The sequence below is a fragment of the Trachypithecus francoisi genome, unplaced genomic scaffold, assembly GCF_009764315.1.
Source record: "Trachypithecus francoisi isolate TF-2019V2 unplaced genomic scaffold, Tfra_2.0 Lachesis_group13, whole genome shotgun sequence".
NCBI classification, from domain to species: domain Eukaryota; kingdom Metazoa; phylum Chordata; class Mammalia; order Primates; family Cercopithecidae; genus Trachypithecus; species Trachypithecus francoisi.
In genome coordinates this window covers 94768590-94796548 of record NW_022681458.1, presented here as the reverse complement: position 1 = coordinate 94796548, position 27959 = coordinate 94768590, and the positions used below count along the sequence as shown (strand labels likewise).

The window sequence follows — 27959 nt, the reverse complement described above, 5'->3', positions numbered from 1 at the left end:
ACTTTTTAATCAGTTTAAAATAATCCGTTTTGGCTATATAATACATTTTGCTCTAATTTCCATCGGTATGCTATTGATGTTTCCACTCTGCCTTTTATTATTTCTACTTTTTTAATTGACAAAGAAAAATTGTATATATTTATGGTTTTGAAATATGTATACATTGTGAAATGGCTAAATCAAGCTAGTTAGCATATGCATTACCTCCATTTTTACCATTTTGTGTGATGAGAACACTTAATATCTACTCAGCAATCGTCATTGTGTCACAATACACAATACATTTGTATTAACCACAGTTGCCATATTATGCAATAGGTCCCTTGGACTTATTTTTCCTGTCCAGCTGAAATTCTGTACCCATTGACCAGCATCTCCCCCATCCCCTCCTCCCCTCCAGTCTGTGGTAACCACATTCTATTCTCTGCTACTATGAGTTTGACTTTTAGATTCCACATGTAAATAAAATCATGTAGTATTTGTCTTTCTGTACCTAGCTTATTTCACTTAACATAATCCCTCCAGGTTCATCCATGTTTTCACAAGTAACAGGATTTCCTTCATTTTAAGGCTAAGTAGTATTGTCTTATGTGTTCATACACCATGTTTTCTTAACCTATTCAACTGTTGATGGACACTGAGGTTGATTCCGTATTTTGGCTATTAGTTGTATAATGCTACAGTGATCATTGGAATGCAGATATATCTTTGAAAGACTTATTTCATTTCCTCTGGATAATACCCACTAGTGGGATCATGTACTAGTTCTGTTTTTAAGTTTTTTGAGGAACTTCCATACTGTTTTCCATAATTACTGTATTAATTCACATTTCTATTTACAATGTACAAGTGTTCTTATTTCTCTATATCCTTGCCAATACTTACCTTTTTTTTTTTTTTTTTTTTTTGGTAATAGCTATTCTGACAAGTATGTAGTGATATTTCATTGCGGCTTTAATTTGCTTTTCTTTGATGATTAGTGATGTTGAGCATTTTTCCATATACTTATTCACCAGTTGTATGTCTTCTTTTGAGAAATGTCTATTCAGGTCCTTTGTGCACTTTTTAATCAAGTTATTTGTTTGCCTCTTGTTGAGTTCTTTGTGTTCTGTATATATTTTAGATATTAACTCCTTATCAATTGAATGGTTCACATATATTTTCTTCCATTCTATAGATTGTCTCTTCACTCTATTGTTTCTTTTGCTGTACAGAAGTGCTTTTTAGTTTGATATAATTCCATTTATCTATTTTTACTTTTTGTTGTCTGTGCTTTTTGTTTGCATTTGCCTGATATATCTTTATATATCTTTGTATTTTCCTTTAGTTTTAACTTTTGCCTAGAAATTGCTAAGGTGCAAGTATTATAAGCAACATAAAATTACATTTGGTTTCCTAGACAAGGCTAAAAGTAATATATTCCTAGACAAAGAACTGAATGATCTCACTGTTATTGTGAGAAAAAAAAATTCTCATTTTATGCTATTTTTTACACTTCTTTTTAGAAAACATTTCTCTTTCTTTCTTTATTGTCTCATCTCCTACTGAAATCACCTTTGCAAAAATTATGACAATGAGAGAAATCTGACAGAGCTGACTCCATCATGCTTCCAACCTCACAAAATGCCTTTGCTCATTCCTGGGCATCAGTCAAACTGTGCACTAACTCTGGGAGGAATTTAGTTTACAGTTTAACTTTAAAACAAAGATGATTAACAGTCCCTCCCTGAAGCTAACCCCCACTTTGCTTGGGGATTGAAACTGCATTTGTAAAATTAGCAAATTGGCCACACAGTTAAAACTATGGTTCAAGAGTCATGTAGCTGGAGGTCACAAGATTTGTAACTCCCTACCTGTTTCTGTATATAACATCATTATGATAAAACTTAAGACTGGTGTTTGAGGTATTTTTCAGACCTTGCATTCTGATGGATGAGCTGGCACCACCCTGACCAGTAACCCCTACCAAGAAACTGACTCAGCAGGTTGTGACACCCCCACCCTCAGGAATAGAAACAGCTCAAGAATACAGCTTCGACCCCCTGTGATTTCATCCCCAACCCAACCCATCAGCATTCCACATTCTTTAGCCTCCTACCCACCAAACTCCTTGAAAAACCCTAGCCACCAAATTCTCCCAGGAGGCAGGCTTGACAATTATCTCCTGTCCTGCCACTGGCCTGCCTTGTGATAATTAAACTCTGTCTTTGCTTCAACACTTCTGCTGTTCTCATTATATTGGCATTTTTGGGCAGCAGGGAAGAACCTAGTTGGGCAATAACAATACACGTACTGGAAGGTGAGAATGCTTGGATTTTCTTGTGTCCCTTATTGATATGGGAAGTCCATTTTCATCGTTTGTACTTTTCAATGCCAGATAATACTTCTTTGCTATTTTATTTTTCTCTTCCTTTATTCTGCTATATCCATCAAGTTTTCCTTAATCTTTTTCTATTCTGGTTCTCATTTGGAAGTTTTATATCATATTCTTATTCTACTAGTGCTTCATTTCTCTTTCAGTGTCAAGAGCAAAATTGTCTAATACTTTCCCATGTGTACAGTGAGACATTTAACATGATTTTACTTTCTCCTATTCTTATCCTCACCCCCGACACCACCACACAGACACACCACTTTTTAAAAAAAATTATACTCTAAGTTCTGGGGTACATGTGCAGAACGTGCAGTTTTGTTATATAGGTATACACATGCCATGGTGGTTTGCTGCACCCATCAACCCGTCACCTACATTAGGTATTTCTCCTAATGCTATCCCTCCCCAGCTCCCCGCCCCCTGACAGGCCCCGGTCACACGTCACTTTTTTGTTGAAGTAATGTCGACTTTTAACTTTGGATTAATGTTGCTTATTGTTTTACACTATGTAAATTTTGTTATTTGAACTTAGGCATAACCCGAAATTTTACTGATTTTCTTGCTAATACTCCTTCATAGTTAAAACATTTTGCATTTCTTAAAGTCCTAATTTTTTAAGAAGGATGGTAAAATTTCTGGGTCCTTGCATGACTATGAAATACTAAGTGTCTTTGGATATGAACGATAAAGCTAGGCTGGGTTTAGAATTCTGTTATAAAAACATTTTACAGTTAAAAATTAATTGAGTGTTTTTCTTTTTTTTCTTTTTTCTTTTTTTTTTTTTTTGTTGGAATTTCTCTCTTGTTCCTGAGGCTGGAGTGCAATGGCATGATCTTGGCTCACTGCAACCTTCACCTTCTGGGTTCAAGCAATTCTCCTGCCTCAGCCTCCCAAGTAGCTGGGATTACAAGTGTGCGCCACCACACCTGGCTAATTTTTGTATTTTTAGTAGAGATGGGGTTTCACGATGTTAGCTAGACTGGTCTCGAACTCCTCAGGTGTTGACCTCAGGTGATCCACCAGACATGGCCTCCCAAAGTGTTGGGATTACAGGCGTGAGCCACCACACCTGGCCTGTTTTCTTACATATGGTTGTGTGAGAGAAATCTGATGTTAATATGATTTTTTTGTTTTAGATTTTGTTTTCTTATGCAACCCATATAATTTTGTTTTCCTTTATTCTTTAAATTCATTAAATTTATAAGCATCACTAGGTTATTCTAGTTGTCTTTTTTGACTGCATTTGAATAAGCCCTTTGAGTATGAAAATTTATATTTTTCTTTATTTCAGGAAAATTCCCAGTATTAGTTCTTGATTATTGCTTCCCCTCCATCCATTATCTTCTCACCTTCTCACATTTTTATTACTGGACTCCTGGATTAGTCTCTCTATTAATCAGGGTCCTCCAGAGAAACAAAATGAGTGAGATGTATGTAGAGAGAGGAATTTATTTTAAGGAATTGTCTCACAGGAGTGTGGGGTGGGCAAGTCTAACCTACAGAGCAGGCCAGCAGGCTGGAAATTTCTGCAGGAGGGGATGTGAAAGTCTTGTATCCCAAAGCAGTCTAGGGAGAATTTCTTCACAGAAGACCTCACTCTTTTCTCTAAAGACCTTCAAGTGATTGGATGAGGCTCATCCACTTTACGAGAGTAATATGCTTTACTCAAAGTCTACTGATTTAAACTTTAATCACATCTACAAATTACCTTCACAGCAACATCTAGACTGCTGTTTGAGCAAGGAACTGTGTACCATAGCCTAGCTGAGTTGACATATAAAGTTAACCATCACAGCCTAGAAATCACTTTTTTTTGTCCGTTTTTTCTTTATTATCTTAGTATGAGTTCTAGGAGAATTTGTCAAAACAGTCTTCTAAAATCACCTGTTTGTTGCTTACAGCATTTATTGCTTGCTATAAATTTGTTAATTTTTATTTAAAAGTAATATTTTCTGATTTTATATTTTTCATAGTTTCAAAGTTTTCTCATATTTTATTGAAAAAATATTTTAATTTGAAATGTTTCTTGAATATTTATATTTTTGTTTTGACTATTTTTTAAACCTTGGCCAAGCATGGTGACTCATGCCTGTATTCCCAGCACTTTGGGAATCCAAGACAGGGGGATCACCTGATGCCAGGAGTTTGAGACTAGCCTAGACACCAAAGCAAGACTCTGTCTCTACCAAAAACAAAAAAACAAAAAGTTATCCAAATGTGATGGTGCATGCCTGTAGTCCTAGCCACTTGGGAGGCTGAGGCAAGAGAATAGCCTGAGCTTGGGAGTTGGAGGCTGCAGTAAGCTATGATCATGCCACTGCACTCCAACCTAAGTGACAGAATGAGACCCTATCTAAAATAAATAAATAAAAATAGAATTTTATTTAGAAAAATGTCAAAGCTATAGAATATTTTTAAGCATACTGTAATTAATATTATTCCACTTTTCACTTAATCAATTACCATTTGTCATATTTGGTTTATCTCTCACCATACACATACATCACTTATTTTGCTAAACTATTTAAGAGTAAATTGCCGACCTTATAAACTTTTACTTAAATACTTAAGCATGTATCTCTGAACAAGGCCATTCATTTACATTATTTAAAATAGTTGTGAAATTCAGAAAATTTAACATTGATACAAAATTAATAATAGTCTGTGTTTAAATTTTCCAATTATTTCAGTAATGTCTTTTTATAGCAATTTTTTCTCCAATCTGGGTTCCAGTTGAGAATTATACATTGCCTTTAGTAATCATGTAAGAGATTTTTTGAAGTCATTTGCTCTTTCTTGACATAAATCTGTTTCACAAATATTTGATATGACTCCTTAGAATGTGCCTCTTCTTTTTATATGTATGATGACTTTTCTTTATTACCTTTAAAGAGCAGTTCTCCATGTTTAGTATCAATATTTCAGAATTTGGGGTAAAAATTCTATTGGTTCTTATTTTAAAAAATTAAATGCAAAGGAGAAGAGAAAGTTTGTATTTTCTCTCATTTTGGTATACTCAGTTGTGGTACTTTTGGCTCTGTGGCTTCGGAGAACAATTGTGTCTCCCTTTCTTCAATATCACTCTTAAGGGGCAATTTTCAGTTGTCCCCAGTATTTATAAAGTGTTATGTTAAGTCCAGTTGAGAATACAAAGTGTGTGATCTGGTTCAATGAATAATAATTATTAAGGTAAGGCAAGTAAAGAGCATTTATGAGACATGATAAGAATTTATGGAAAGTTCAAAGCCTTGAGTCTAAAAATATGAATAATATTTGGGTGATGGGGAAATATTCCTGATAAGAGTTTAGGATAAATATAGATCATTAAAATTTGGTTTTAGTGTAACACTAGGAAGCATATTGTAGAATTCACTCCTTTATTTAAATTTCACCAGAGAAAACACAAACTTAAATATGTGGCTAATATACATTATGCATATAATACAAACAAATATAAATATATGTATAAATTGTTCAGTTCATCTAAGCTGTCAAATATTTCCTAGAGTTGTTTTTAATATTCTGTAACTTATTTTTTAGAGACAGGGTCTCACTCTGTTGCCCAAGCTAGTCTATTGAACTCTTGGCCTCTAGCAATGTAGTTTTTCGTCTCTACTTTACCTGTAATTACTTAAGCAATGTAGTCTTTTGTGTCTACTTTATCAGTATTATGTACTGTTTTTCATTCATAATGCCTTCTATTTGTGCCTGTTTCATTTTCTTCATCAGTCCTGCTAGAGATTGGTCTATATTATCATTATTGTCCTCTTTCTTCTTTCTTATATTTGCTCATTTCTTTTCTCACTTGTTTGATTGGGACATAATTGATTAGCTTTTGATCTTTGTTTTTCTAATTTAATAAATGCATTGAGGAAATGCTTTTTATTGTTTTAATTAATTGAACAGTTTTTAATATCAGGTTAATTAAGACATAATTTGCGGCCGGGCGCGGTGGCTCAAGCCTGTAATCCCAGCACTTTGGGAGGCCGAGACGGGTGGATCACGAGGTCAGGAGATCGAGACCATCCTGGCTAACACAGTGAAACCCCGTCTCTACTAAAAATACAAAAACTAGCCGGGCGAGGTGGCGGGCGCCTGTAGTCCCAGCTACTCGGGAGGCTGAGGCAGGAGAACGGCGTAAACCCGGGAGGTGGAGCTTGCAGTGAGCTGAGATCCGGCCACTTCACTCCAGTACGGGCGACAGAGCAAGACTCCGCCTCAAAAAAAAAAAAAAAAAAAAAGACATAATTTGCATAAAGTCAAATCACCTTCTTAGTGTATAGTTCTGAGTTTTGGCATGTGTACACATTCATTTAACCACCACCATAGTCAAGACACAGAACCTCTGTCACCCACGAACATTTTCTTGGGTCCCTTTGTAGTAAATCCCTCTCCCAGCTTCAGCCCTTGGCAACCAATGGTTTGTTTTCTGTCCCTGCAGTTTTGCTTTTTCCGGAATGTCATCTAAACATAATTACACCATATATAGCCTTTGATTCTATCTTCTTTCACTTAATATAATGTATTTGAGGTGCATCCGTATTGTTATTATATTGTGATCAGAGGGCTAGTTTATATGATTCTGATTCTTTGGTACTTATTTGGGCTTATTTTGAGGTTTAGTGTGTTATCTGTTTTCATGAATGGTCTGTGTGTGTGTTTGAAAGGAATTCTCTATCTTTTAGTACAGGGTTGTATATATAGCTGATAGAGAGGCTTGTTGATTGTGTTGTTCAAATCTATTTTTACTAACTTTTATCCTTATAATGGGGTTGTGTATGTATATGTGAAAATCTCTCACTGTGTCTGTGGATTTTTCCATTTCTTTGGGTAATTTGTATGTTTTTAAGTATATTAAGGCCATCATTTTAAAATCTTCATACATTTTTTAATGCCACTTTTTCTCATTTAATGTTTATTTGCCCTAAATTCTATTTTTTAAATTTATTTGTTTTAGTCAGGGTTCTCCAGAGACAGAACCAGTAGGATATATCTAGAGGTATGTGAAAGGGATTTATTAGGGGAATTGGCTCACTTGATTATGGAGGCAGAGAAGTCCCATGATAGACTGCAAGCTAGAGAAGCAGGAAAGCCGATAGACTCACTCAGTCCAAGTATGAAGGCCTCAGAACCAAAGAAGCTGATAGTGAAATTCTCAGTCTAAGACTGAAGACCTGAGAGCCCAGTAGGCCACAGGTATCAGTTCTGGAGTTCAAAGTTTGGAGAACCTGGAGTTCTGAAGTCCAAAGTCAGGAGAAGAGTGTCGTGACTCTAGGAGAGAAGTGAAAAATTGCCCTTTCTGCACTTTTTTGTCCCAAGCAATTGGATGTTGCCTACCCACATTGAGGGTGCATATTTTCCACCCACTCCACCAACTCACATGCCAGTCTCCACTGGGAACACCATCACAGACACACTGGGGCAGCCTAGTCATCCTAATCAAAAGTGAAGCCATCAAGTTGTTGTAGCTCACACCTGTAATCCCAACATTGGAAGGCAAGCAGGGAGGATCACTTGAGGCCAGAAGTTCAAAACCAACCTGGGCAACATAGTGAGATCCTATTTCTAAAAAATGGGAAAAGTTATCTGGGTGTGGTGGCACGAGCCTACAGTCCTAGCTACTAGGGAGGTCGAGTCGGGAGGATCGTTTAAGCACAGCAGTTCGAAGGTGCAGTGAGCTATGCTTGTACAACTGCACTACAGCCTGGGCAACAAGCACGACCCTGTCTATAACAAATCAAAATAAAGCAAAATAAAGCAAAACCGTCTGAATTTCTCTTTCAGCAGAAAAAGGTCAAGCACTGTGCCTACTGAAACATTGAGAGTAATGAATAGTTTACCAGCTGTCTGAGTATCCCTTCATCCAGTCAAGATGACACCCACAATCCACTATCACAGTATTGCTTTGCTACTTTTCTTTTGGCTAGTATTTGCTTGGAATATCATTTCCACTCTTCTTTATTTTCATATAGCTCTAGATGTATCTCATCTGAACATCATAAAGCTGGATTTATTTTTCTAATTCCATTCTGATAGTATTTTTCCTTTAAGAAGTTAATTTAATTTATTATAGTTACACATTTGGACTCTTTCTTTTTTAAGAAATGAGATGTCTCTGTGTTGGACGGGTGAAGTGCAGTGGCTATTCACAGGTGCAGTCATAGTGTACTGCAGCCTCAAACTTCGTGGGCTCAAGTGATCCTCCTGCCTCAACCTCCCCAGTAGCGGGGACTAGAGGCACATACCACCACATCTGGCTTTGGGCTCATTTTAATCATTTTATTGTGGTTTTGTTTAGTTAATTTTTCTTCACTTTTTTCCTTCTTTCATGACATCTGTTGAACTGATATTTCTCTTGGTTGCTTCTGCTTTTTTCTTTGTTCTCATTTCCTAGTTTGGAAACTACAGATTTGTATTTCTATTCTTTTAAAAACTAACTGCAAAAAAAAAAAACAAAAAAAATTAACCACCAATTTTAATATACATGTGGACTATATTATATTTCTCAGAGTCTAAAATCATTTACTGTATCCTTTAGTTAAACAATCCTTGCACGTTTTATCTGCTGTCTTTCTTTACAGGTTTTCTAGAACTTAATTCACCTTTGTATTTTGTGGACTTTATTTTAAAAGAGACAGTAGTTTGATTTCCATCCTCACAGTTACTTCTTATGTCCCTTGCCTTCCCTCAATGTTCAGTTTTCTTTTTCTCTGCTTTTTGTTTCATTTTTCTCGAGGTGGGTATCTCACTCTGTCACCCAGGCTGAAGTGCAGTGGCACGATCACAGCTCACTGCAGCCTTGATCACCCATCCTTCCACCTCAGCCTCCCAAGTAGCTGGGACTTCAGGTGCGCACTTCCCGCCCAGCTTATTTCTGTATTTTTGGTAGAGAGGGATTTTGCCATGTTGCCCAGGCTGGCCTCAAACTCCTGCACTCAATCCACCCATCTCAGCCTCCCAAAGTGCTGGGTTTACAAGCATGAGCTACCACGCCTGGCCTAAAATTGTTTTCTTGCTGTGAAAAGTAGTTATTTCGGCAAGCACATGTAGCAGGTAAACTACTTTTTATAGTTCTGAAAATATCTGTATTTTGGCCTCTCTAATTAATGGTAATTTAGCTAATTTTAAGTGTTTAGGCTACAGTTATTTTTACCTCAGCAATTTGAAGATCAGACTCTAATATCTTTCAGTATCTTTTGAGAGAAAAGAAATCTCCCATTTAACTATTGTTACCTTACAGATCATCTTTTTCTCTCTGATAGCATTAAGACTTCTTATTAACCTTGATTTTGTACTTGCTCTGTGGTGGATTGAGGTGTGGATATATTTTTATGGATTTTATCTTCTCTGGATTTGATGATAATGATGCTTTTAATCTAAGGTATTCTACTGACCTTTAGTACTAGGGATATCTTAGACATTATCTGTGCAAACATTCTTATCTGCCATGGCTTCTATATTCTATTTCTAAAATTTGTTCTGCATGACTTTTAACACTGTTTCAGTTTTCATCTCTCTGTATCTCTGTATCACATTCTCAGTGAATTGCTCAATCCTGTTTTCCAGTTTACTAGGTGCCTTTTCTACTATATCCTTTTCTAATATATCCTCTCTACTAGGATTTTTCTTTTTCAAATAATAAATTTCAATTTCCAAGAATTTTTGTCATTTTTTTGTGTACATCAATTCTTATATTTTCTTTTGATTTTTTCAAAATTTGTTATTCCTTTTTAAGATATTTATTCCTTGACTTCTGTATGAATCGTCAACTCTTATTTTTATGTTTTATTTTGATTGCTCTGTAAATATATTTCCTCTTGCATTTGAGATCACTTGGACTCGGGAAGGGGAACATCACACACTGGGGCCTATCATGGGGAGGGGGGAGGAGGGAGGGATTGCATTGGGGAGTTATACATGATATAAATGATGAATTGATGAGTGCTGACGAGTTGATGGGTGCAGCACACCAACATGGCACAAGTATACATATGTAACAAACCTGCACGTTATGCACATGTACCCTAGAACTTAAAGTATAATTAAAAAAAAAAAGAAAACTTAAATGAAAAATATCAACTTTTCATGAATAAAGGATAATATTTTGTTTTCTGTGAAAAAAAAAAAATTCATGCTCTTTCAATTGTGTTTGTTGACTTTCTTAGCTTTAGTTTTCCTCAAGTGCTTTGGAAATCATTTTGCAGGTTCATCCTGACAGTGACTTTTTTCCTCTCTATCTCTATCTCCTTCTGTTTATCCCAATCACTGAGTCAGTGGGCGGGATTGGCTTAAGTTTTAGGAGCTAGGATTTGTCTGCCTCCTCTGTCTTCCTGGTTTTATATAATGGTTTATCTCCAAAAGCTTTTTTCAGCTTCTTTTCACAGTTTGGGGAATCACATCTTAGTGCCATTATTATGCACTGAGACTTGCTCAAGTCTTTTGCCAGGTGGTTCTTTTTAATCTCCACTAACATGCAATATTAACCCTTGGTGCATCTAACTGCTACTAGACCTGGAGCTTAACTATTCTATAATGTCAGCCTTGCATACTACTTTGTGTTCTGTTACACAGTGACTTTTATTTTTAGTACAGCAGTATCTTGATTTTTTCTTTGCTATATCTCTTATACTTTATTCTGTTATACTTTGTCAATAATATATCTTATACTTTATCTGTAATTGCTGAGTACTGTTTTAAATAGAGAAGTCTCTAAAGTGTCTATTGCCAGTACCATCTTGACCAGGAATCCTGTCAAAACAGTTTGCACATACGTATTTGGAAATTAGAGTATGACCTAATTTCTTTGGCATATATATGATTCATTCTATTTATCTGTTTAATGCATAGATATGCTACAGCAAAACAAAACTAAGAATACCAATTCATGTTCTCAAGGCATGACTTCCAGACTCAAATTGGGTGGATTCAAATCCTGTTATTGATATTTGCTTCCTGCATGACTCATCTTTTCAATACCTTTGTTTCCTCATCTGTATTTATGACATATCTACTTCATAGACATCTTGAAAGGATTAAATGAAATCTCAAAAGCTCATGTTGTTCAAGGTTAAAAAATATGTATATATATAATATGTGTGTATATATATGTATAATTAGCATAGCAATGTGAACTCTCAATGAATGTTAGCCATTATTTGTACAGTGGAGTTGCGTGATATACATGTTTAATGTATAAATTCACTTATAGCCATTCTCTTTTGTAAAATACATGTAGCATAATATATTTTAGACATATATATTACTATATATGATATATTAATTTGTACTTTAAAATGAAATATTATCAAGGTTGTTAAACCTCCCCTACACTGTATTTCTGTACTTTCTGGGTCATTTAAATGATCCTCAAAAGTAACTTTGACTACGGGATATTTTTTCCATATAGACTGACTTTTAAGACTTAAACCACCGCTCCCCCCCCATCAGATGCAATTATTAGTTGTCTCTATACTAGTCAGTGTATTTTTATGTCAGGTATTGGCAATTATATAAAGCTGTACAGTACTGAAAAATCATTTGGGCTCAAAATCAGAAGATCTAGGTTCAAGTCCAGCCTCTTCCATTATCCAGTCACCTCACCTTTCTGGATGTCAGTTTCTTCACTTATAAAACAGAGATGATAACACCCACACATCAGAGTGTTTGTAAAGATTAAATGCAATAAGGTGTGAGAATGCAATCTATAAGCTGTGAATCACTAGATATGTAGCTATGATTGCATGTCTTTGTTACAGCAGCTTCCTTCCATATTTACATAGTCCTATGGAAAGCAGGTAACCCTGAGCCTGGAAAGTTATTGGATCTCCAATCCATCGTGGACTTTTTGCAGTAAGGAAAAACTCTCAGTGAGAGTTTTATGAATAATGATTCTTTGGGGATGGAAGTGAAGTAGATATACATTATCTGGTATTTGTATTTGACAGCTTTAACTGCTAAGACCAAAGTATTAGAATCCTTTGCTCTTTCAGCCACAGCATACAATATTTAGCTTTTAGCAATTGGAAGCAGAAATAGGAAACCTAATTTTAGTCCTGAGGTAAGTAGAGCAGGCATTTCCTTTCCTATTCAGATAAAATTATTACATATCTGTAGTGGAATATGCCGAACAAATCTAAGAACTAAGCCATTTGTCCTTCACGGATGGCCCTATTTTAAGTCACAAGAAATGTGCTCTCCACCAAAGTCCCCAATGCAGTTTTCTCCTCCTCCTTCACATGCAAATATAGCCAAAAGTACTCTAAATGAATCATATCTATGCTTCCTAGAGCAGTGCAAAGGTTAAAGTAAAATTTCTGCTTCTGGGAGCCCAGATAAAGGTTAGCACACGAACATAGCCACACTCAGCTGCTTTATAAACCCTTTCTTTCTTAACTATCTTCCTAACTTGCCACATTTGATTCAAAAATCAAAACAATATTAGAAGGTATACACTGTGTATCCTGCTTTTACCCCGTTTGGCCCCTACTACCACCCACTTCTGGTCACTGTTATCATTAGTTTCTTTTGTACTCTTCTGATGTTTGTTTATATAAACACAAATATAACAATATAGATACAGATGTATTTTCCCTCTTCTTGCACAAATGGTAGCATACTATATATACTATTTTGTCCTTGCTTTTTTTACTGAATAATTTATATTGGAGTTTCGGGGATTAAATCTCCACACATGGAGAGCTTCTTCCTTTCTCTTTAGAGTTGCATCTTATTACATTAGAAGTATATGCCATTGCTTATTTAACCAACCCCTCATAAAGGAACACTTTTTTTTTTTTTCAATCTTTTGCTGATGTAAAACCAGCACAGTAAATAACCTTAAATATTGTCATTTTGTATATACACAGGATATCTCTAAGGTACATTTCCAAAGGTATGATTACTGAGTCAAAGAGTGAATACATTTTTTAATAATTTTCTATTATTTCAATCACCTCAAAACAACAGATAATAAGGGCATCAGGGAAGGAACCTGTTGGCTGTGTTATGCACAGCCTTTGATCTGGGTTTCATCCTTGACTTGGTCATGGCTTTGGGCAAGTTGCCTCCCCTTTCAGGGAGCCTTGGTATCACCCTCTATCGAAAGTGGGGGCTGATCCCTATCTCAATGGAGTAATTATAAAATTAGAGGAGATAATGGATGGGTCTTGTCTGTACTGCCACCTTTAAGATGCTGGCATTAACCAAAAAATGGCTACAAACCTGATGCTAGGCTCACTTGCTTTTTTTTCTTTCTTTTTTGTTTTTAAATTATCAGATTGTAAAATGACTTTTTCTTTCTTTTGATGTACTATTCTATCAATTTTAATATATACATAGATTTGTGTAACTACTCAGAATCAGAATACAAAATAGTAAATGCATTGTTAATTTGGATAGATACGGGCTAGTTGGTCTCCATAAAGGTTGTCTACCCACACTGCACTCTCCCCAACAATGTATGAGTGACTTTTTCCTCACAGCCTTGGCAAATGATAGAGTTGGTTATTTGTTTGCTGTCTGTTATTATAGCCTTCCCCATGCAGAAACATAGCAGCAGACTAGGGCCACAGCAGCTGTCTAGTCCTTCTTCCCTTGATTAAAGTTGCTTAAGCCACAAATCTGAAGCTTAAAAAGAAAAATAAATACTAAACAGAGGCCTCATATTTTTATCACATTTCAAAGCAGCTACTTTCCCCATCTGCTCTTCAAACAGACAGCTTAGTTTACAACCCTCTGTTATTCTGAATAACTGAAGGATAACTGAAAGAGAGTGGGAAAAGTCATCTCAATGACAGTTGTATACCTTTGACATGGTAACTGTTCTTGTTCACAAGTCCCAGTGCACATACAACCTCTTTTTTCTCATCTGCCTCCTACATGATGTCAACACATTAGAAATGAAAGTTGATTCAGATCTTATCGTGTTGAATTTCATAAACATACTAAAAGAAAGAATGATATTAATAGAATTGACATGAGAAAATTGGACTACACTGTTTGAAACATCTACTTTCTTTGTTGTAGATGTAAATTAACCAAACTTAACCAAAATATTAGATTTACAAATCTCTGGCTTATAGGCCAGATTCAGCCAACAGGCTTGTATCGCTGGCCTCACATAATCTTTAAAAATTAGGAAATATTGTCTCTTTGGTCCGTACGTCCAAAATGACAAAGAAAAGAAGGAACAACGGTCGTGCCAAAAAGGGCCGCGGCCATGTGCAGCCTATTCGCTGCACTAACTGTGCCCGATGCGTGCCCAAGGACAAGGCCATTAAGAAATTCGTCATTCGAAACATAGTGGAGGCCGCAGCGGTTAGGGACATTTCTGAAGCGAGCGTCTTTGATGCCTATGTGCTTCCCAAGCTGTATGTGAAGCTACATTACTGTGTGAGTTGTGCAATTCACAGCAAAGTAGTCAGGAATCGATCTCGTGAAGCCCGCAAGGACCGAACACCCCCTCCCCGATTTAGACCTGCGGGTGCTGCCCCACGTCCCCCACCAAAGCCCATGTAAGGAGCTGAGTCCTTAAAGACTGAGACAGACTATTCTCTGGAGAAAAATAAAATGGAAATTGTACTTAAAAAAAAAAAAAAAATTAGGAATATTACATTAAAATCCAGATTTTCCTGAATAATGAGAATATCTGAGAATAATATGCCCATATTATCACATCACCACTGTTAGTTGGGGCATACACTCTAATTCACCACATTTTTTTTTTTTTTAAATAGAGACAAGCTGTCACCATGTTGCCTAGGCTGGTCTGGAACTCCTAAGCTCAAGCCATCCGCCCACCTCAGCCTCCCAAAGTGCTGGGATTAAAGGTGTGAGCCACTGTGCCTGGCTTCTAATTCATTACATTTTTATACATGATCACTTTATTCATTTTTTTCTATTTATTCTTCAGAATACTGTATAATTTAATAAAAATTTTAAAAAGTTTTAACAGCAGCAAGCACTTCTTTTTGTTATTAGTACTTTCAGATGTTCATATAGTATTTAGCATAATATTTCAGTTGAAAGAATTTACAGTTATCATGACTAAAGTGTTTGTTCTTACAGACATGAAATCTGCCATTTGATTTAGTAGTTGGATTATCTAATATAAAGCTTTTTTTCCCTTTTAATACGTGAACATATTTTCTTACCATTTTGGGAAACTGATTTTTATTACTTTCTGAATGATTCTTGCTTTTTATCATCTGATATATTGATTATTTCATATTCATGTATGTCATTTGACTTTTAATATATATCTTTTAAAAACTTTAGTTGCTGAGAAATGTTGGGCTAAGGTTCATCAGAGTTATGATCATATTTCTTTTGCATTTCGATCCCTGAGCTGACAAGCAGACTTACCATGTAACTTCTCATTGATTTTAATTTTCCAGACTTTGCACACCCCTGTTTATTTAGGTGAGCTGTAATCACTTTTTCACCCTACTCCCTACACTCTCTGCATTGAAATCTATCATTTTATAAACAAAGATTGCAGATGATGGACATTGCTTTCTTTGTTAACACTGTACCAGAACTATGAATGCTTTGTTTATGAGCACAATTAATTAAGGTTTGCCTCTGTTTTAAAAAAGGAATTCATTTAATCTGGTTTTATTCATTTTTAAGAAGCAAAATCATTTTTATGACTTGTTCTTTATTATTATTATTGTTGTTATCTAAGAATAATTGCTGCCAGAACAAGGAATCTAAATGAAATAGGAACCAAAGACTTACAGTAAAGGAACCAAAGATTTATGGTAAATAGTAGTGGTACGTTTAGTGGGACTTAATTATGAAAAATATTTAACAGAAGGCTATTTAAATGCAAGTTATAATTTTAACTGTGGGAATAATGAAGAGCAACAAAGGATAAATGACACTTTAATTTTCATTTTTGTAATTTCTAACAAAGTTGATGGTAATGCAATATGACATCTTGCCCTTATTGTTTACCTTTCTATTATGGTTTTTAAAGAGGTTCTTGTTTTTTGCAAAAATATTCAGAGGGTTTTTTAGTTTTCCTAATGGTGTCTCCAGTCACTAATGTTTATATTATTCTCCTTTCAAACACCCATTGAGTCATGATCCTTGCTTATTTTCTTTATTTCACTATTCAACTGCTCTTACTGGCTTTGTGATGTGAGTAGTGTTCAAATATAATTTTCATTAACTCCATGAAATCCCACATCTTTCCCAATATTGACTTTGAGTAAATTTGCATATTTTTATAGGCATAGATAGCATCCCAAAAGAACAGACATGTTTACACCATCCAATGATTAGAGAAAGACTGACCAACAAAACTTTTGTCATGAAGAGTAAGAACAGGTTCTTTAGTGTTGAGTAGGGAAGGATATTTGAGAAGGGCCCAATTAGTGAGTGATGCATGTATCAGTCAGTTTTTTATGCTGTTAGAACTTTTGATTGGGTAAAGAATATTCAGGTAATGGGACCTCTCTCCTGTTTTGCCTTCAGTCTTCTGAATATGGGAATTGTCTTAGTCCATTTTGTGTTGCTATAACAGAATACCACAGATTGCATAATTTATAAAGAAAAATGTATTTCTCATGGTCCTGCAGACTGGGAAGTCCAAGGTCAAGGGGCCTACATCTGTTGAGGACCCACTTGCCACATCATCCCAATGGCCAAAAGCGGAAAAGCAATAGAACGTGTGTATAAGATAGAACAAGAGAGGGTCAAACTCACTTTTATAACAAACTCACTCTCACAATAATGAACCCAGTCCTATGATAACCACATTAATTCATTTATGAGGGCAGAGCCCTCATAACCTAATCACCTCTTGAAACTCCCACTTCTCAATGTTGTTGCATTGGGGATTATGTTTGCAACGCATGAACTCTGGAGGACACATTCAATCTAGCACAAACGGTGAATTTCTGGATAGCAAGATTCTGAAGCTTTTCAAGTTTATTATAAATGCTTTCTCATCTCAAATAACTCATCAACCATGGCATTTTTAAGTACCATAAAAGTGTGTGTTATGTTGGTGTGTGCATGTGTATGAACTTCAGACTTTTAAAAAAGTGATTTCTTCACAGTAATAAGATGGAAATTCATTCATAGCATTGACTAAAGTGGGCTGCCAGTGTTGATAGTAACATTTATTTAGCATGAATAATATTCTACTATCCAAGAAGGATATTTTGCTATGTCATAGATATGAAACAAAAGAACCTAGCACCAATTGATTCACCATTATATTATAATAGATGCTCCAAAAAAAAATACATACCAAGGGAAAAAAGCCCCAATAATTGAACTAGGTGAACCATAGGTGTAAGTAACTACTCAAAGCAGGGGTGTGTTTAGTGTAATCTATTATAAGATACTTTGTTAGAAGTAGGTCTTGAAGTAGAAATAATAAAAAGGAAAAAAACAGTAATCTAAAAATTAAATGATTAAATGTTATAAACACTAAACAGAATTTTTTAAAGGCTGATGCTTATGGTTCAAAGACTTTTGAATAATTAAAGACCAAGACTTTTCTATGTTTTCTATATATTTAGTAAGTTCTATAATTAATAAATCTTATCCTAACCTGAAATGATCTCTCGCATCTGAATTTCCAGAGGCTTCATTTTTCTGTATTATATCTTTGACAAATAATTTTGTGCAGACCCTGAACAACTCTTCTGCTGTTTTCTGAAACTATTTATTTAAATCTTATATGGTTATTGAACTACTTTTGTGCTAACAACTTCCCAAACAAACTATAAGCTTCTTATAATCCTTCGTGCTTCCTAAAATTCATTACAATGCATTGCTAATAGCAGAAATGGCCAAAATAGTTTTTTGATTTGAATCAAGCTGATACAGACTCATTCTTTTCCACAAATAGAAAAATTAACTTTACTCTTATTTAATGTATAGTACATTTATCTCATAAAGCTATGCAAAGTCTTTATAGCAAATATTAACAATTTCTCCTTTTATGAAACTTATAATGAGTTCTTCTTTCAATATAGGTTATGAGTGGAATTTCAGATTCATGTTCTAGAGATTTGCTAAGACAATAGTGCTCGTGAGGGTAACATGACATGTTTGTGAAAATGTCCAGAAACAGGTATTTTCTTACACTGTGGGTAGGTATAAATTAGTACAACTTTTGGTAAACAGCTGATCTATGTATGTATACCATACCTAAAGATGTTATTATCCTTTCACCCAGTGTCAAAAATCTGTTTTAAGGAAGCATAGAAAAAGCATTATCCACAGGAAACATTACAACATTATTTTTAACTAAATTTGGAAACAACCTAAATGATAAACAATAGTGAATGGTAATGAAAATATTATGATGCAATAATGTCGTGTTATTTTACATAATTTTTTCAAATAATTTGCTTAAATGTGGACTTTCTTTTTAAAAATGTATGAAATTTAGTATTATTACTGCTTTGCAAAAAATGAAAGCAGAAAAAAGTCTGAGAAAGATATGCAAAAATATCAACAGTTTAATAGTTATTTGGTTTTAAATAATAGGTCTGTTTTCATTCTTACACTTATTTGTATTCTTTAATAATCTTATAAAAATCATGTATTACTTTTTTTTTTTTTTTTAGATAGAGTCTCACTGTGTCATCCAGGCTGGAGTGCAGTAGCACAATTTCAGCTCACTGTAACCTCTACCTCCTGAGCTCAAGCAATTATCCTGCCTCAGCCTCCAAATAGCTGGGATTACAGGCGCCCACCACCACATCCAGCTAATTTTTTTGTATTTTTAGTAGAGACGGTGTTTTGCCATGTTGGCCAGGCTGATCATGAACACCTGACCTCAGGTGACACACCTGCCTCAAGCCTGCCAAAGTCCGGGGATTATAGGCATGAGTCACTGCACCCAGCCAAAAATCATGTATTACTTTTTAAATGAATGGAAAACTTAGCTACTTTTTTTAAATCTAAGAAACAGTAAACACTTAAATCATTCTCTTGGGAAAAATATATTTCTTTTTTTTAGTTTTTTAGTTTTTTATACACACACACACACACACACAGAAAAACACACTGTAAGTCCTAGGGTACATATGCACAATGTGCAGGTTTGTTACATATGTACACGTGCCATGTTGGTGTGCTGCACCCATTAACTCATCATTTGCATTAGGTATATCTCCTAATGCTATCACTCTCCACTCTGCTCACCCCACGACAGGCCCCAGTATGTGATGTTCCCCTTGCTGTGTCCAAGTGTTCTCATTGTTCAATTCCCATCTATGAGTGAGAACATGCGGTGTTTGGTTTTTTGTCCTTGCCATAGTTTGCTGAGAATGATGGTTTCCAGCTTCATCCATGTCCCTACAAAGGACATGAACTCATCCTTTTTTATGACTGCATAGTATTCCATGATGTATATGTGTCACATTTTCGTAATCCAGTCTATCATTGATGGACATTTGGGTTGGTCCCAAGTCTTTGCTATTGTGAATAGTGCTGCAATAAACATATGTGTGCATGTGTCTTTATAGCAGCATGATTTAGAATCCTTTGGGTATATACCCAGTAATGGGATCGCTGGGTCAAATGGTATTTTTAGTTCTAGATCCTTGAGGAATCACCACACTGTCTTCCACAATGGTTGAACTTGTTTACAATCCCACCAACAGTGTAAAAGTGTTCCTATTTCTCCACATTCTCTCCAGCACCTGTTGTTTCTTGATTTTTTAATGATTGCCATTCTAACTGGTGTGAGATGGTATCTCATTGTGGTTTTGATTTGCATTTCTCTGATGGCCACTGATGATGAGCATTTTTTCATGTGTCTGTTGGCTGCATAAATGTCGTCTTTCGAGAAGTGTCTGTTCATATTCTTTGCCCACTTTTTGATGCGGTTGTTTGCTTTTTTCTTGTAAATTTGTTTGAGTTCTTTGTAGATTCTGGATATTAGCCCTTTGTCAGATGAGTAGATTGAAAAACTTTCTCCCATTCTGTAGGTTGCCTGTTCATTCTGATGGTAGTTTCTTTTGCTGTGCAGAAACTCTTTAGTTTAATTAGATCCCATTTGTCAATTTTGTCTTTTGTTGCCATTGCTTTTCGTGTTTTAGACATGAGTCCTTGCCCATGCCTATGTCCTGAATGGTATTGCCTAGGTTTTCTTCTAGGGTTTTTATGGTTTTAGGTCTAACATTTAAGTCTTTAGTCCATCTTGAATTACTTTTTGTATAAGGCTTAAGGAAGGGATCCAGTTTCAGCTTTCTACATATGGCTAGCCAATTTTCCCAGCACCATTTATTAAATAGGGAATCCTTTCCCCATTTCTTGTTTTTGTCAGGTTTGTCAAAGATCAGATGGTTGTAGATGTGTGGTATTATTCCTGAGGGCTCTGTTCTGTTCCATTGGTCTATATCTGTTTTGGTACCAGTACCATGCTGTTTTGATTACTGTAACCTTGTAGTATAGTTTGAAGTCAGGTAGCATGATGCCTCCAGCTTTGTTCTTTTGGCTTAGGATTGTCATGGCAATGTGGACTCTTTTGGTTCCATATGAACTTCAAAGTAGTTTTTTCCAATTCTGTGAAGAAAGTCATTGGTAGCTTGATGGGGATGGCATTGAATCTATAAATTACCTTGGACAGTATGGCCATTTTCATGATATTGATACTTCTTATCCATGAGCATGGAATGTTCTTCCATTTGTTTGTGTCCTCTTTTACTTCATTGAGCAGTGGTTTATAGTTCTCCTTGAAGAGGTCCTTCATATCCCTTGTAAGTTGGACTCCTAGGTATTTTATTCTCTTTGAAGCAATTGTGAATGGGAGTTCACGCATGATTTGACTCTCTGTTACTGGTGTATAAGAATGCTTGTGACTTTTGCACATTAGTTTTGTATCCTGAGACTTTGCTGAAGTTGCTTATCAGCTCAAGGAGATTTTGGGCTGAAACGATGGGGTTTTCTAAATATACAATCATGTCATCTGCAAACAGGGACAATTTGACATCCTCCTTTCCTAATTGAATACCCTTGATTTCTTTCTCTTGCCTGATTGCCCTAGCCAGAACTTCCAACACTATGTTGAATAGGAGTGGTGAGAGAGGGCATCCCTGTCTTGTGCCAGTTTTGAAGGGGAATGCTTCCACTTTTTGCCCATCCAGTATGATATTCGCTGTGGGTTTGTCATAAATAGCTCTTATTATTTTAAGATACGTTCCATCAATACTGAAGTTATTGAGAGTTTTTATCATGAAGGGCTGTTGAATTTTGTCAAAGGCCTTTTCTGCATCTATTGAGATAATCATGTGGTTTTTGTCTTTGGTTCTGTTTATATGCTGGATTACGTTTATTGACTTGCGTATATTGAACCAGCCTTGCATCCCAGGAATGAAGTCCACTTGATCATGGTGGATAAGCTTTTTGATGTGCTGCTGGATTCAGTTTGCCAGTATTTTGTTGAGGATTTTTGCATTGATGTTCATCAGGTATATTGGTCTAAAATTCTCTTTTTCTCTTGTGTCTCTGCCAGGCTTTGGTATCAGGATGATTTTGGCCTCATAAAATGAATTAGGGAGGATTCCCTCTTTTTCCATTGATTGGAATAATTTCAGAAAGAACGGTACCACCTCCTCCTTGTACCTCTGGTAGAATTCGGCTGTGAATCTCTCTGGTCCTGGACTTTTTTTTGGTTGGTAGACTATTAATTATTGCCTCAATTTCAGAGGCTGTTATTGGTTTATTCAGGGATTCAACTTCTTCCTGATTCTTAATAATGAGATTCCTGGCTTTTAACAGGTTTTAGAAACTTCAGAATAAAAAAGGGGAACTAGAGCAGTTTAAAGTACTGGGCATCTGATAGAATTCACCGTTACACTGCCATGACTCTTTATCCTTCTAGATGAAACAGGCCTCAACACAAATTATCAAACTCCTCATACCTTTACTGACCTTCTCTTGGCATATCAATACTAAGCCTAATGACTGTATGTTTTCAGTGTGACCACCCCAGGCTGTTCCCCACTCATTATTTTCTCATTTCCTTCTTTTACTTAGTACAGTATTTTTAATGTTCGTCAGTATTGTAGCATGTATCAGTAATTTTTTCTTTTCTATTACCAAATAATATTTCAGTTATGAATATACCACATTTTATTTTATTCATCAATTAATGAATATTTGAGTTGTTTCTACTTTTTAGCTATTGTGAATAATAATACTATAAATATTCAAGTTTTTATGTAAATATATATTTCATTGCTCTTTGTTATATATCTAGGCGTAGAATTGCTGACTCATATGTTAACTTTATGTTTAACATTTGAGAGACTGTTAGGCTGTTTTCCAAAACAGCTGCACCATTTGCAGTCCTACCAAGAGTGTATGAGGGTTTCAGTTTCTCCACATCTTTGTCAATACATGCTGTTATTTATCTGTCATGTCTATTCCCTTGATCTGTATGTGTCTATCTTTTTGTAGGTACCACACTATCTTAATTACTGTAGCTTTGATATGTTTGAAATAAGGAGGTAAGAGTTCTCCAATTTTGTTCCTGTTTTTTAAAATGGTGCATTTGGGCTATTCTACGTTCCATCAATTTCCATGTGAATTTTAAGATCAACTTACCAATTTTAGCAATGAAGTCAGCTGAGATTTTGATAGAGATTACACTGAATCAGTAGATCAATTTGGAGAATTTTATCATCTTAACAACAGTAGAGCTGAGATCCATGAACATGAGCTGTCTTTGTATTCACTTAAGTCTTTAATTTCTTTCACTGATATTTTGTAGTTTTTAAAATGTAATTTCACTCTTCCTTTGTTAAATTTATTCACAAATATTTTAATTTTTAATACAATTTTAGATGGAATTGTTTTATTATTTCATTTCAGATTATTCATTGCCAGTTTAGAGAAAATAACCAATTTTCTTAACACTGAGTCAATGCCAAAAGAAAATGATTGATTTTGTATATTGATCTTGTATCCTGCAATCTTGCTGAACTTGTTAATTTTTGTAGATTTTTAGAACATTCCTTTGGCTTTCTTATGTATAAAATCAGTGTAATGCCTATCAAAATATCAATGACATCCTTCACAGAAATAGAAAAAAAATCCTAAAATTTATATGGAATCACAAAAAATCCAAAATAACCAAAGCTATTCTAAGCAAAAGAACAAAACTGGAGAAATCACATTACCTGACTTCAAATATACTACAGATTTATAGTAACCCAAAACAGCATGGTATTGGCATAAAAACAGACACACAGACCAGTGGAACAGAACTGAAAATCTAGAAACAAATCCATACACATACAGTGAACTCATTTTTGACAAAAGTACCAGAAGCATATGCTGGGGGAAGAGATAGTCTTTTCAATAATTGGTGCTGGGAAAACTCAATATTCATATGCAAAGAATGAAACTAGACCCCCATCTCTCACCATAAACAACAACTGAATCAAACTACGTTAAAGACTTACACCTAAGACCTCAAACTATGAAATTACTACAAGAAAATATTGGAGCAGCTCTCTAAGACATTGATCTGGGCAAATATTTCTTGAGCAACATCCCATGAGCACAGGCAGCCATAGCAAAAATGGACAAATGGGATCACATTAAGTTAAAAAGCTTCTGCACAGCAAAGGAAACAGTCAAGAAACTGAAGAGACAACAAACAGAATGGGAGAAAATATTTGCAAACTACCTATCTGACAAAGGATTAATAACCAGAATATGTAAGGAGCTCAAAAACTTTACAGGACAAAAATCTAACAATCCAATTTAAAAATGGGCAAAAGATTTGATTGAATAGACATTTCTCAAAAGAAGACATACAAATAGCAAACAGGTATATGAAAGCGTGCTCTATCATTAATCATCAGAAATGCAAATCAAGACTACAATGAGATATCCTCTCACTCCAATTAAAATGGCTTATATCCAAAAGATAGGCAATAACAAATGCTAGCTAGGATGTGGAAAAAAAGGAACCCTCCTACAATGTTGGTGGGAGTGCAAGTTAGTACAGCCACTATGTACAACAGTCTGGAGGTTCCTTTAAAAACTAAAAATAGAGCTACCATATGATCCAGCAATCTCACTGCTGAGTATATACCCAAAAGAAAGGAAATCAGCATATTGAAGATATATCTATGCACTCCCATGTTTGTTGCAGCACTGTTTACAATAACTAGAGATTTGGAAGCAGGCCAAGTGTTCATCAACAGATGAATGGAAAAAGAAAATGTGGCACCTGTACACAACAGAGTACCCTTCAGCCATAAAAAAAGAATGGGATCCAATCATTTGCAACAACATGGATGGAACTAGAGATCATTATGCTAAGTGAAATAAGTCAGGCACAGAGAGACAAACAATGCATGCTCTCACTCATTTGCGGAATCAAACAAAACAATTGGCTGGGTACAGTGTGGCTCATGATTCTAATCCCAACACTTTGAGAACCTGAGGTCAGGCAGATCACTTGAGCCCAGGAGTTTGAGACCAGCCTGGGCAACATAGTGAAACTTTGCCTCACAAAACAAAACAAAAAAAAAAAACAACAAAAAAGAGCCAGGCATAGTGGCACATGTCTGTAGTCCCACCTACCCGGGAGGCTAAGGTTGCTAGAGGCTGGGAAGGGTAGTAGGGGGATTGGGGGAGAGGTGGGGATGGCTAATGTGTACAAAAACTATAAAGAATGAATAAAATCTATAGTCACAATAGAGTAACTATAGTTAATAATAACTTAATTGTATATTTTAAACTTAAAGAATGTAATGGTTTATATCTCAAAGGATAAATGCCTGAGGGGATGGATACTCCAGTCTCCATGATGGGCTTATTTCACATTGCATGTCTGTATCAAAACATCCCATGTACCCTGTAAATACATACACCTACTATGTACCTACAAAAATTCTTTTAAAAAAGATCATATCATCTTAAATAGAGGTAGTCTTACCTCTATCTTACTCTTTCCCAATCTGTGTGCCTTTTATTTCATTTTCTTGTGTAGTTTCTTTGGCTAGAACTTCCAGCATAATATTGAATAGAAGTGGCAAGACTGGATATTTTTTGTTCCTGATCTGGGGGGAAAACATGCATTCATTCACCATTAAGTATGATATGAACTGTGGATTTTCCATAACTGCCCTTTAATTGGTGAGGAAGTGCTCTTCTACTTCTTGTTTGTTGAATATTTTTAACATGAAGAGGTGTTAGATTTTGTCACATGCTTATTCTGTGCTCCTTTATGTTATTCTTGTCAAATATATTTATATATGTGATAGGCCCAACAGTACTTTATCCTACAATATTGTTTTGTACAATTTCTTTTTCAGTCAAGGAAAGAAGGAGACGAAGTATGCATTTGTTGTATCTTTTATAATTACTTTTACTTGTGCTGCCCCTTTTCATTTTCTTGATGTCAAATTATCAACTGGATTCTTGAAGAAGTTTCTTTAGTGTTTCTTATAGTATAGATAGATATGTTATCAATAAATTTTCTCAGTTTCAGTTTCCTTGGGAACATACTTATTTCACCTTCCTTTTTGAAATAGAGTTTTGCCAGAATGAAGATTTTTTTTTTTTTTTTTTGAGATAGAGCTGGCTCCATCGCCCAGGCTGGAGTGCAGCAGTGCGATCTCGGCTCACTGCAACCTCCACCTCCCGTGTTCAAGGATTCTCGTGCCTCAGCCTCCCAGGTAGCTGATATTACAGCCACACACCACCAGACACAGATGATTTTTTTGTATTTTTAGTAGAGACAGGATTTCACTATGTTGCCCAAGCTGGTCTTGAACTCCTGGCCTCCAGTGATCCACACACATCAGCCTCCCAACATGTTGGGATTACAGACGTGAGCCACCATGTCCAGCCCAGAATTAAAATTTTTAAGTAACAAGTTTTGGGGTTTTGTTTTCCCGTCAGCACTTTGTTTATATCATCCCACTGCCTTCTGGTCTCCATTGTTTCTGATGAGAAGTCAGCCACTGATCTTTTTGAGCTTCCCTTGTATGTGAGGAAGTATTTTTCTCTTACTGCATTCAAGATTTTCTCTCCCTTGAACATTTTCACTTTGATCTGTCTGAGTATGATTCTCTCTGTCCTCATCCTACTGGGAATTTGTTGAGCTTCTTCAATAGGTCAATTAATGAATTTTCATCAAATTTTGGAAGTTTCCAGCCATTATTTCTTTGAGTATTATTTTGTTTCTTTCTCTCTTCTCCTTCTGGTACCCCTCTTATGCATATGCTGCTGTGTTTAGTGGTGTCTCATATTTCTCTGAGGCTCTGTTGTTTACTACATTCTTTTTTCTCTGTCTTTACATTACATAATCTCTATCAATCTATCATCGTGTTCACTGATTCTTTATTCTACCAACTGAAATCTATGACCACGCCCCTGTAGTGAATTTCTTACTTAATTATATTATATATTTATTTCCGTCCAGAATTTCCACCTTTCTCTTTTTTCAAAATCCATATCATCAAAATCCTTTGCTTTATTGTGTGCAAAGAGTATTAGTGGCTTTTGACCTTCCTGCATTTCTATTTTCTTGAAAAATTAGTGATTGATTCTCTCCAAAATAACCAGAGGAGAAATAAGGCAGAAAGTGTGTCCTCCTCACAGTCTCCACTGAGTTCCGAGACTAATAGAACGGAATGTAACCAGACTCTGAGTTCTTTGCGATATCTGAGCAATACATAGAATTCTTCAGTAATTTGTACATTCATTTTTTCTACAGTGTCATCAAAGGACAAGCAGAAATCTTGATTCTTAACTATTACAATATAATGGCCTCACCTGTGACCACTTCCACAGTGAATCATAATAGCAACAAGGTCGTGCATTCTGTCTGGATTGGTTGCATCCTCTGAAGTGTTACACAGACAAAGTTCCAAACGAAAAACTACCTAGTAAGAAAGTTTCGTACATCAGTGAATTTAATCTATATATTTAAATCGTTTCAGATGTAGAGATATAATCATGGGTGGTTTTTAAACTTTCATTCAGGTGCTTCCTGTTTGCTACAACATTCTTCACAGTAATGTTTGTATTCACTTCATAGAGTTTCTGTGTTGCTAGAAACCCTTAAACAGTGAATAACTGATGCATTTTGTTCTACATCACAGGAAGTTCTTTAAAATCTTCGTCTTTGCTCCTATAGTTTCACAAGTAATACATCTGGTTTCATTAGTTAATGTTTTCTGAAAAATTTCATGAACTACATTGGGTCTGGTGTGCTGTTGTTATTTTCAGTATCAATATTACCATTTGGTAAGTGACCATTTTGTTTATCCTGCCTTCTCTCTTCTTATAAAATATCAGCAATTGTATTTAGTAGGTCAGTTAAGAACCCATGGGCATCTTGTTGCATGCAGAAAAGCTCATTTTCTTTCTGTAATCTTGTTTTGAACTTCTCGGGAGATATTACTTCAACCTTTTCCTTCTGTGTGGCTACACTGTGGAAGAAAGTTGCTGAGCACATTAAAATTTTCCTTCTTCCTAGGTTGTCTTGTATGCTAGAACTTTTTCCTGAAATGGATGACAAAAATAAAGCACATGAAGTACTGAATTCCCAAAATTGTACATATTCCCCAAATTGACTAACCCAAACGTC

General features: G+C 35.5%; 2 protein-coding genes and 1 pseudogene across 5 annotated transcripts in view; 2 read left to right on the top strand and 1 right to left on the bottom strand.

Annotated features, from left to right (window-relative positions):
- The window catches only part of MBD5 (methyl-CpG binding domain protein 5), a 546612-nt gene that overhangs the window by 298161 nt on the left and 220492 nt on the right, over positions 1 to 27959 (top strand). The window contains exon 1 of one of the 4 annotated variants that reach the window (XM_033231568.1): positions 26648 to 27255. The exons of the other annotated variants lie outside the window; for them this stretch is intronic. The gene's annotated coding sequence lies outside the window, so the exon portion shown is untranslated. Of the gene's footprint in view, positions 1 to 26647; positions 27256 to 27959 lie in introns of those variants that run through there. 4 annotated transcript variants of the gene reach the window in all.
- Positions 14499 to 14972, top strand: LOC117095033 (40S ribosomal protein S26). The gene has a single exon (XM_033231583.1). It carries the CDS (start codon positions 14543 to 14545, stop codon positions 14888 to 14890), a length of 348 nt encoding a protein of 115 aa, XP_033087474.1. The 5' UTR covers positions 14499 to 14542; the 3' UTR covers positions 14891 to 14972.
- Positions 26841 to 27959, bottom strand: part of LOC117094215 — a 34566-nt pseudogene continuing 33447 nt past the window's right edge.

Excerpts from the sequence above, each read along its gene's own strand:
- LOC117095033 (XM_033231583.1), top strand. The coding sequence starts at position 14,543 with ATGACAAAGAAAAGAAGGAACAACGGTCGTGCCAAAAAGGGCCGCGGC.